Here is a 10,800-nt window from a genome sequence, read left to right as displayed (position 1 = left end):
ATTGGATATTGAGAAAATTACTAGTTCAAGGTAGTTCAGTTTCTTTATTAGATTGGCACCGCATTGCTTTTGACTGTCTTTAAAAAGCTGGGTTTTAGCTGGGTGTGGTGGTGCACACCTATAATTCCACTACTCAGGAAACTAAGGAAGGCGGTCAATTCAAATGTAAGTTCAAGGCCAGCCTTGGCAACTTAGTGAGGTCACGTCTCAAAATAAAAATGTTTTTAAAAGGTGGGGATGTAGTTCAGTTGTAAAGTACCCCTGGGTTTAATCCTCATCCTGGAGGGATGGGGAGAAAGCTGGGCACAGTGGTGCAGGCCTGTAATCCCAGAAGCTTAAGAGGCTGTGGCAGGAGGATCACAAGTTCAAAGCTAACCTCAGCAATTTAGCGAGATTCTGTCTCAAAATAAAAATAAAAAGGGCTGGGGATGTGGCTCTGTGGTTAAATGTCCCTGGATTCAATCCCCAGTACAAAAAAAAAGCAAATGAAATTCAATGTAGAATAGGAAACATGGTTAACAGTGTCTGTTCTGATTGGAAAGTCTGACAAAGTTGTGGTGGTACCCAGCAGGTGCACAGATCACATTAGTAACTGCAGTTATTTAAGAATATTATGTATATTATTTTAAATAGCAACTAACTTGTTAGGACATAAACATGTGTTAAGTGATTTGGGCTTGACTACTTAATAAACTGAACTAATAGTTATTTCTTTTGACTTAGGTGCTCCATGAAAAAATTACCAGGATGCTAATGGTGCTGTGAACTGAGAAAGTTTGGAACCCTCTGGTCTAAGAAATCATCTGATAATCTAGAACACAAAAACAAAAGCAGAAACAAAAACAAAACCTTGCAGGTTTTGAAATCAATTTAGTGGATTACAACCAGTATTTTTTCCCTAACAAAATAGAAATGTAAATAGAGCAAATTGCCTGTAGCAAGGGTAAGTAAAACTTTTTCGCTCATCACATATATACAATATACACACAAACATACGTGTGTGTGTGTGTGTATGTGAGATATTTAAATGTGTGTGTATATACACATACACAAACAAAAACGTACTTACACACGGGTACGCATGTGTTTCTTGGGTCACAGTATGAACTGTATATTTCTCATCTGAATATATGAATTCTGGTTTTAAAAGTTTGAAAAACCACTAAGACTCCAAGCCCCTTATTTTTCAGGAATGAAAGCCAGAGAGTGAAAGCTGATTACTGCAAATTGCAGTCACCAGTGCTGGGCTTTGTGCTAGACCTTGCTGGGCTGAATGGTCTCAGCTCCCAGAGGCCTACAGGCAGGCCTCATTCTGCCTGGTAGAGGAGTGGTTACTCAAGGAAGGCGGTCAACTTAGTGAGGTCACATCTCCTCTCATGGAGGTACCCTCACTTTTGTCTCAAGACCCATGTGCACTCCACAAATGCCACCAGCCACAACTAGAACAAAATGGTTTTAATCAATTGCGTCACCCTCACTCTCCTGGGAGCGGAGCAACAAAAAGGCTCGGCTCCTGCCCCCAGAGGACAGTAAGGCTTATGTGTCCCTCCACACTGCAGGGCCCAGGCTCTGGGCAGGCAGCGGGGGGAGGCAGGAGGCAGGGAGGGAGGAAATGGTGGGTGGCTCGAACACAGGAAAGCAAAGGGGCCCTGGCCAGTTCTTGTACCCCAGGGCCTAGCCCCAGTACTCCTGCTCCCTACTCCCTGGCTCGAGAAAGGTCATGGAAAGAGACAGGGGAGCAAGTCCCAGCAGCAGGAGAAGCAGCAGCAGCTGTTTCCTTCACCAATAAATATACTTCATTACCAAGCTAGAAGAGAGGGGTGGGAAGCAGGACTGGGGTGGGCAGGAAGGGGAAGAAGCTGCCACCTGTGTCGCTGGGATTAAAGCAATGAGATGGTGCCAGACCCCCCACCACTAGCCTCACCCCCCTCGTCTTCTTAAAACTGTGAAAAAGCTTTTAACATGGCCCTCCTGTCTCCAGGGCTGCTCTGAAGCCTGACTGAGAGGAGGCACCTGGCAGAGACAGGGGCTGAGTGAGGGAGAGGGAGGGAGGGAGGGCGGGAGAGAAGGGAGGCTGCTGCTCCCCAGAGGCTGCAGCTGGAGGGCTGGAGCCAAGGAAGCACGGAGGGTAAGGGGGAGGGAGAGAAGAGGGGGAGAACCAACTACCCAGAGCAGCTCCAGAGCGTGGAGCCAAGGGGGCGAGGGAAAGGGGGGCTTGGTGGTGGGGTGACTGCTGCATCCAGTGTAAAGCTTGGGTCAGAGGAAAGAGGGGCTGAGTTAGGCTTTTTCCCACCAACCTCCCCCCAGAGCAGCAGGGGACAGAGAGAAGCCATCACTTCTTTGGTCTTTGTGGCTGCTCAGCAGTGGAGTGGGAAGGAGGGCAGAAAGGGCAAGAGACAGGCCCTTAGCAGGAAGCGCTACCTCAGCAGAGTAGGCCCAGCTAGGAGCTCAGGCAAAAAGGTCACAGTGAGGCCAAGGAGCGCCCAAGAGGAGTGGCCATGGTGCAGAAGTGGCTGCACGGGTGGGTGGGGTATGGTGCAGTGCTCCAGTCCCAGCCAGGTCTCTAAGGAAAGGCAGAGCCCCTGATGGAGAGCAGGCTCAGGGCCAGAGCCTGTGCCCAGGAGCAGACAAGGAGGCTCCACTGCCCCCCAGGCAAGGCAGGTGGCCTGGCCTTGCTGACTCCAGAGCTCCCATCCTTCCCTTTGCTTCCACCTTAACACTGGTGGCTGTGGAGGGAGGGTGGAACTCCATCCTTTTTCAGAACCTTCCCTGAAGACCATGGGGAAGCTAGCCCTGCAGGCGAGAGAGCAAGAGTGGCAACTGGCCAAGCTGGCCTTTACCAACTGGGAGTTCCACTCCCCTTCCTGCTGCCAACTGAAGTGCAGGGCGCCCCTTGAGGACAGTGTCAGCCCTTGCCTCCCCACTGGAGGCAGAGGGGTTTTTAGGCAGGTCAGAGCCCTCCAGGCAAGTGGAAGCAGGAGATGTGGCATATGGAGGGGCTTCCCCTCCTGCTCTTCTGCTCAGGGCTGGGGACAATCAAGGGACAATCAGCTCAAGAGTCTGAAAGCCAGCAAGTTGCAGCAACCCCCACCCCCAATGCCAAACTAACAAACAAAACAGGGGAAATGAAAAAATGGGGAGGTGGGGGTGGGAAGACAAACCAAAACAGAACCCCCTGACCTCCTGCCCAGGGAGGAGGGTCCAGCCAGTAGCATGGGGCTGGGGACCGGGACTAGGAGTGTCTAGCTGGGCCGGCATTGCACCTGACCCTCGGAGCTGTCCTCATCATCAGAGGCCCCGGCGCCCCCACTGCTCAGGCCTGTGATCCGGTAGCCCATGTTGAGCAGCATCACCTCCAAGGGGTCCGCATTCATGCGCCGCTGGTTGGCCTGAGAAGCACCCTCCATGTCTTCTACAACTCGGCCGGTGAGGTCTTCACTCTGGTGGAGGAGAGAGCAATGTGAGTGGGCCCAGGGTGGGAGGGACCCCAGAATACCGAAGAGGCAAGTGCCCCAGAACATATGACGGGGCAACAGGGAGGGGAAACACTGGCTGAACAGCAGAGGGAAGGGCTGCTCGTACCTGGAGATGTATGCTGGGGACGGGACACGTGTACTGAGAAATATATGCAAGAAACACACACACAGAAGGTTTGTACAAGAGGAATAACACCACACTGGGTTATATCTGCATGGGACACAAGCACACACTGGGATGCATGTTGGGGAGACACGTCACACGTTGGAGAACACACACACTGGATCCAGGGAGAGGGCAGTTATAGGTCCCTCCCCCTCTCTCGTTACTCTCAAATGGCAGCCCTCCTTCAGCCTTCCTTCCTTCTGCTCTCCAGGGAGGCACTTGACAAATTAGCATGGGGCTAGGAGTGAAGGGGTCACCCTGACCACACCTCATGGGCTGGGCTCCACAGACACCATTTCTTAGTCCTCGAAGTGACCTTTGGAGTGATGCTGTCATTCCCATTTTCAGTGTAGATGGTTAAGTTGAAGAGAGTGAAGGGGTGAGGGGTGGGGCTCAACTCAGGTCCACCAGATGCCAAATCCGGAACCCTTCCCTGTGACTGAGGAACTGGCCTCTGAACCGCTTCTGGGCAGAACACCACAGTGGAATACAATGGAAAGGATCCCTGGGAACCCTGAGGCACTCTCCCCATGAGGGCTGCAGCTGGTGTGGTTCTCTCTCTGCCCTCCTGCACCTGTCCTTGAGGCCTCTCATCCTCACAGCTGGCTCAAGGATATGCTCCAAGAAAGCAGGAGCCAACTCTTGCCCCTGGAAGTGCCCACCATACTTGAAGCTTCCTGGACCTGATGCAGTCTTGGGTCCTAGGCTGAGCTTACTCACAGGGCAGCCTTTGGCTTCTGTGTGACTCACTTCTCTTTTCAGCTCGCACAGGCTCAGCTGGAGGCACTGTACTGGGTTCCCCCACCCTCTTCCCTGTCTGGCTTTGGCCACCTGGCCTGTACCCTTACCTCTGGTCGGGGGTTCCAGAGTCGCACGACAGGATCGATGCCACTGGTGGCCAGGAAGCAGTAGCTGGGATGCGGCTGCAGGCAATTGACGATGGACTCATCCCCCTGAAGCACGCGCACTAGGTTGGTGGTCTCCTTTTCCCAGATGAAGAAGGAGCCATCGTCAGAGCCACTGACGATGTACTGAGCGTTGCTGGCGGGGGGCAAAGGGCAGGGAGGTCAGGTGGGGTACTGCCCTAAAGCCTCAAATAGAGGCCAATGGCTTAGGGCAAGAGGGAGCAGGGAAGTCTGTTGTCACTCAGTCCCCCACACTTGGGGGTCTGCCCTTGTCTCAGAATTCCCATGCACATGGGAATCTGCCCATATTGGAGACCCTCGTCATTGTTCTCTTAAACCTTGGATTAGAGACTGCCTGGGTTCCTCCAAGATAGTCTCCTCCAAAGCACACTGTAACCCGAGTGATGCCAGGATAGGCTCTTGTACCTCTTGGGTCTCTAAGAACACCCTCGCCTACATCTTCCCTCAGTACTCCTAGACTTCTTGGACCCAGGCCCTCAATCTGCAGCACAGGCCCTCACCTACTGACATTTAGAGGGGATCTCAGTGGAGCAATTCTTGATTCAGGTTCATGTGTCTCACCTACCCAAAGGTTTAGTGTAAACCTCTACAAAGGAGGGTTGGGGGTGAAGGTATCTGAGACATGGGCTTTGTCCCTCAGTACCCAGGGCACAGTTCTGAGCACACAATGGGTGTGCCATGATTCCCAGCCTGAGGGCTCTTGCCTCATCTTCCCCCAGCAGAAAAAGCTGCAAACAACCAAAGAAAATAAGTCTGACAAATGCAGAGAGGGGAGGAGTTGGGGAGGAAAGAATGGTCAAGCACTGCACTGCATGTGTCACTTGGATTACCCGGTTAGTCCTTGTGGCCCCATGAGCGGGTATGGCTAGTTTCATATCATAGGTGAAGAGACTGAGGCTGACAGAGGTAAAGCCATTTGCCCAAGGGTACAGAGGAAGAGCTGGGAGCTGAGGCTCTTTTCTAAAAGCATTATGTCCCCAATGCCATCCCACCCCCGCTCCTATGGCCAACTGGGCTATGCCCTCCTCCTGTTCAGGGCCTCGGACCTGCCAAAGAAATTGGCCTCCTTGATATCTGTTGTGGTGTTGCAGTGGCCACAGTAGCGGAACTGATAGTCATAGCTTCGTTCCCGTAGGACCATCTCATCTTCTGAGATGGAGTCTTTGCGGCTTGTGCTTCGGAGGCGGACTGGGCCACCACCACCACCACCACCAGCTCCCTTCTTCTCTTCTGGGGAAAGAGAGCAAGCAAAGGTAAGAGTACTGTCCCTCCCACCTTCCAATGCCTTTTCCCCATCCATGGCCCAGTATTCAGCTCAAGTACTGTCAATTTAGGGTTATCTGCCTCCACCCTTACTCTGGAGAACTGGGAAAGGGTTGTGAGAAAGATGTATCTTTGGATCCTGCCATCTTTTGAGGATGTTTAAGAGGGGATCTCTGAAGCCAGGAGAGTCCTGATTCAGTTCCCTGAGCAAAGGAATAAAGGCCTAGAAGCTCTGATGATGCACGGGCTCACAGAATGTTTCTATGGAGAAGAAAGGCAGAGTAGGGTGGGGGGGGGCACTAGTAAAAAGCTCGGGTGACTTTCACAAAGACTTATAGCGCTTAAGGCGGTAAGGACCAAGCTTGTAAACTCTGCAAAACAAGTTTTTATGGGTTCCAACTGCAGCACTGACTGGTTGACAGGTAAAATCACACTGGTTTTCTCAGTTTCCTAAAGTTGCATCATTTCCACCTGCTCTGGGGCCTTTGTATGTACTGGTGCCCATGAAAAGGACTCTGTACCTCCCAGACACCTGTATCCTCTGAATTTCAGATCTTGGCTTAAATGTCTGTTCCCGAAGAACCCCAGATTGCCATCAAACTCTCCCCCATACACCCACACCATTCATGGCCCCCAGGTACTTTTCATTCTTTGTGACTCTCTTTCAGTGCTTGGTTTCTTTATGAACAAACCCCACCAACACTGAAATCTCAATGGACAGGGTCACAGCTGTTTTCCCAGGGCTCAGCATAGTGCCTGGCACATGGCAGTTGTCTGATAACTTCATTAAACAAATAAACCAATCCCATGGTTAAGTAAATTGCAAAGGAGAAGAGCGAGGTTCTGTTTTTGCCTACAGTGAGCTCACCTTCCACGTTCATAGACCACACCATCATGCCCAGCCCACTCTCCAAGCTAGCTATCTAGTGAGGTGAGCTGGGCAGGGCTTCATGAGCCCTTTGTGCAGGTGAGGCAGTGGTTCAGAGGCTGTGCTGTACCCACAGCCACACAAGTTACCACCTGGTAGAGCTGAGGTGGGAACGAGGCATTTCTGTTGCTCTGTGCTGTGGTCTCTGCTGCATTTGCACAGACTGGAACAAAGGCAATGACCAGCTCCTGCCTCTCTCTCAGCCCAGGGAGGCTGCCAAGGCCCTGCCTGTGAGCAGGTGGGAAGGCCCAGCTGGAGACCACATGGCCTGACTGGGTTCAGCTCCCTCCTATGCCAGGTGCTTTGAACGCGCTAGAGAAAATCCTCTACAGAAACTCAATGGGAGGTGCTAACATTTCCCCTCTTCAGGTGAGGAAAGTGAGTCTCAGAGGGAGAGACTGTTTCAAGGTCACATGGTTTCTGAATCAGCACCTGAGTTCAGGCCTCTCCAATCCCAGAAACATATTCTCTCCAAAAGGTCATGCAGCCCCTCAAACAGGTGAGTGACAGCCACCCCTCCTTGGTGCCCACTCACCGCCATCATTTTTGGAGAAGAGGGCAGCTGTGATGTCACGGCCCAGAGCATCACAAGCGCTGCTGTGGGCCTGCTCCGGGAACTTCCCTTTGAAGTCGTCTAGGCACTCCAGGGCCTCAGCCACATACTTGAGCTCAAAGAGGCAGCGGGCCAGGCGGAAGTGTGCCTTCAGGTGGCATGGGTTTAGGGATATGGCCTTGAGGCAGTCCCTTAGGGCATCATAGTGGTCACCGTCCCTGGGAAGGCAGGGGAATGTGGCTTGGAGGTGATGTCATGTAGCAAGCAAGGGGTCATCCTACTCGTCTCCTCTGCTTCCTGTGGCCACCCCAGCCCACCTCTGATAGACATGAAGATGAGGGGAGTTGGGAGTGAAGAGAATCCAGCCCAGGTCTTCCTCCCTGGGAGATGGAGTATGTGAAGGAGCAAATTAGGAACCCTGAGGAGTTGGTAAGGTAGCAAAAAACGGTGTTAGGCTGCCCTCTGCTGCTGAGAACAGACTGCAACTGCGCACTGCTTCTCCCCCCCCAGGCACCCGCAGCTCTGCAGCAGAAGGCCTGGCATCCTGCCCACCTCAGGCTCCCCAAGCCCTCCTTCTCTCTTCCTTCATCCACCTCCTCAAATCCCCCTGCTGGCCTTCAAAGCCTTGTCCAAGGCAGGGGGCCCCCAAGGACAGTTCTGTGGTCGGGGGAAGCCAGAAGTGCCAGGCTGGGGACTCAGGGTCGACCAGCAGGCAGCAGCCCTCATCCAGACCCCCCTCTGTCCTGGCTGACTGATCCGCAGCAGCTGTGGCCTCTACCTCCTGGGGCTGGAGGATGGGGCCTGACTGTCTGGCACAGTCAGCTCTCTGGAAGCTGATGGCGAGGGGGCTGAGCACGCCAGGAGCTCCAAATTGTCCCCACTCACTTCTCCAACCTAAAGTATGGATGAAGGGAAGTGGGAGAGTTTCTTTAGAGGGGGGAGTCAGTAGGTGGAGGTAAAAGGAAAAGCCCCTCCTTCTCCCACCCTAAGCCAGAATATAGGAGGCCTGCTGCCCTGGACCCCAGTAACATATCCTTGTCTCTCATCTGGAGAATGAGACAGGTCACAAGAGCCAATTCCCCATTGGAAGCATATTTTCTTTTCTACTTGCTGCTGGGATGGGGTTGGTCTACTCAAGCAGTAAGCAGCACTCCCTAGAGCTGACGGGCCTCTCCACCAAGGGCACAGCTCACAGCACGGCCAAAGCAGGCCTGGCACTGAATTGTTCCTTCTGATCCTTCTTTCCCTACAGCACTCCAGAGGTAGCACCAGTCCTTGGAATAGCAACCCTCAGACCAGGAACCAGCAGCTCAGCAGTGTGAAGGCAGGAGACAGAGCTGCTTTGATAGCATGGCTTGCGTCAGAACCAGTGGCTATGACGAAGGAGCAGGCGCTGTTTGGAAACCAATTACTGCCTGCAAGGTGCCCCTCCAAGCTCCTGGGGAGAACCAGACCAGAGACAAGCCAGGAACCAGAGGGTGGTCTGCATCTAGAGCAGATGGTAGCCCTGGGGAGACTGGCCTGGGACAGAATGTGACATTATAGGGGTCACTGACAGGCATGTGGGGATGGGGGAGAGAGATGCTGGCCCCAGGGCTCACCCCTCCTAGTCCCACTGCCAGATCAATCTCCCTGAAAGGACGGCCCTCTGAGCATCCCTCTCCTGCACAAAACTCTGTAGTAGCTGCCCATCATGCACTGAATTGAGGCCAAACGCCACTGCTCTGCATTCCAAGCCCTTCCCAGGCCGGCCCCAGGCTACCTCACAGACTCATCTCCTGCCAGTCCCTTCCAGAACCCTCTGCTCCAGCCAAATGGATTTGCTGTTCTGAAGTAAGCTCTTCAGTCAGTCCCCCACCCCCACACCTTTGTTCACACCATTTAATCTCCCTGGAATGTCCTTCCCTATGGTACCTTTCTCCCCTTCATCTCCTTGTCTAAGCCTGTCCACGCTTCGAGCCCACACAGACACCAGGTCTGTTTTTTTTTTGTGTGTGTGTGTGTGCTGGGGATGGAGCCCAGGACCTCATTCATGCTTGGCAAGCCCCACCAACTGGGCTACACCCCCAGCCCAAAACACCATGTCTTTCTGGTACTTCACTGATTCCCAGCTAAAATGACCACAACACTTTACCTGACCATTTACGAGACTTAACTGCTTTCTGCCCCTTCAACACTGAACTATACCTGCAACTTTATTCCCTGCCCAGAGGCTGGGGTCTTTGGAGCACAGGGGTGCAGAAGGAAATAACTTTGTGTACCTAGTACATAGTAGAAGCTCAGAGAACAAGATGAGGACATTACTAACTTAGCAAGAATGTAGGTTTGATGCTGAGTTATACCCAACTGTTGGGACAGAGAGGTGACACACCTCAGGATTAACTTCAAAAGAGTCCACCTGAGCCCTAGAAAAACTCTTGATGCCTGAGCTAGGCATGTAGGGGTTGCATCTTCCCCACCCCCACTAACATCCTGCTGACTTGGGTGGGTTTCTTAAGCTTCCCCAGGCCTGCCTAGTTTCAGCCAGACGATGGCACACCAGCTGGCCTGTCTGTCTGGGCAGAGCCGACGTATGCCAGACGGAGCAGAAATGGCTGTGGGCCCAGCTCTATCCATCTCCAGTTCTGGCCTTGGCTGGGGGATGGGGGTCTGCCTGTCTGCTTGCCTGCTGGTGCTACAGGCAGAAGGGCTGGGGGCCTGATGGTTTCCTCAAGATATGAACCACCATATCGTTACACCAACCACTATACCCCAGCCATGATCCACAGCTGGCCCCAGATCTCTGGAATCTTGTTTGTGCTTGGTCTAGTGGGTCTAAAAATACAGAAAGCAAGCCCCAGGGGTAAGGAGCTGCAGAACCACTTCAGATGCTATCAAGTGAATTCATCTAATCCTCATTTTCACCTAGCAAGATTTCACTGCTATTTGAAAGTCCAATTCAAGGCTCAATTCTCCAATAGTTGGGATTTATCATTCTCTCAATTCCTACTTCCTCAGTGGCCACAGAACTTTATAACAAAGCATCATGTTAAAACTACTTGTGAATTTGTTCACTTAGCTGTGAGCTTCCTTGGTGTTTGGGACTTCAGACTTGGTGCACCTGCCTACGGTCAGTCTGGAGGTCAGGAGGAGAGGCCTTGGCCCAGGTAGCAGTTTCCCTCCCTGGAAGCCTTGGCAACTTGGCTCCATCAGGCCTGCTGCCTTGTGGTCCAGGTCCCCTCTGCAGGCCCTCTTACCACTTGCGCTTCATGTAGGCAGCAGCTCGGTTTCCATAGAGCATGGCATTATGAGGGGCCCTCTGCACAGCCTTGCTGTAAAGCTGAATGGCCTGGGTCCACTGCTGGCAGGCAAAAGCCTCATTGGCTTGCTGCTTCACACGCTCCAGATATGGGGGCAGCTCCACCTGGGGGCTATAAGGGAAGCAGAGCCAAGTCAGACAAGTCAAAGGTCAGAGCAGCCCTCCAAAGGTCTGTAGCACTGTCTGAGGG

The 10,800-nt window shown here is 52.8% G+C and overlaps 1 protein-coding gene across 3 annotated transcripts in view; it reads right to left on the bottom strand.

Moving 5' to 3' along the window:
• Window positions 1-1,440: 1,440 nt before the first annotated feature.
• The window catches only part of Wdtc1 (WD and tetratricopeptide repeats 1), a 74,587-nt gene continuing 65,227 nt past the window's right edge, over window positions 1,441-10,800 (bottom strand). For all 3 annotated transcript variants that reach the window (XM_071617517.1, XM_027936958.2, XM_027936957.2), the window contains 5 exons: window positions 10,549-10,722; window positions 7,295-7,530; window positions 5,615-5,798; window positions 4,491-4,683; window positions 1,441-3,440 (listed from right to left, as the gene is read on the bottom strand). In XM_071617517.1, the coding sequence (XP_071473618.1) occupies window positions 3,243-3,440; window positions 4,491-4,683; window positions 5,615-5,798; window positions 7,295-7,530; window positions 10,549-10,722 (985 nt within the window). In that variant the 3' untranslated portion in view covers window positions 1,441-3,242. The remainder of the gene's footprint in view (window positions 3,441-4,490; window positions 4,684-5,614; window positions 5,799-7,294; window positions 7,531-10,548; window positions 10,723-10,800) is intronic.

This window comes from Marmota flaviventris, chromosome 10 (genome assembly GCF_047511675.1).
Source record: "Marmota flaviventris isolate mMarFla1 chromosome 10, mMarFla1.hap1, whole genome shotgun sequence".
In the NCBI taxonomy this organism is placed as follows: domain Eukaryota; kingdom Metazoa; phylum Chordata; class Mammalia; order Rodentia; family Sciuridae; genus Marmota; species Marmota flaviventris.
Note: the sequence above shows the minus strand (reverse complement) of the source record. Positions and strands in the feature narration are given on the sequence as shown.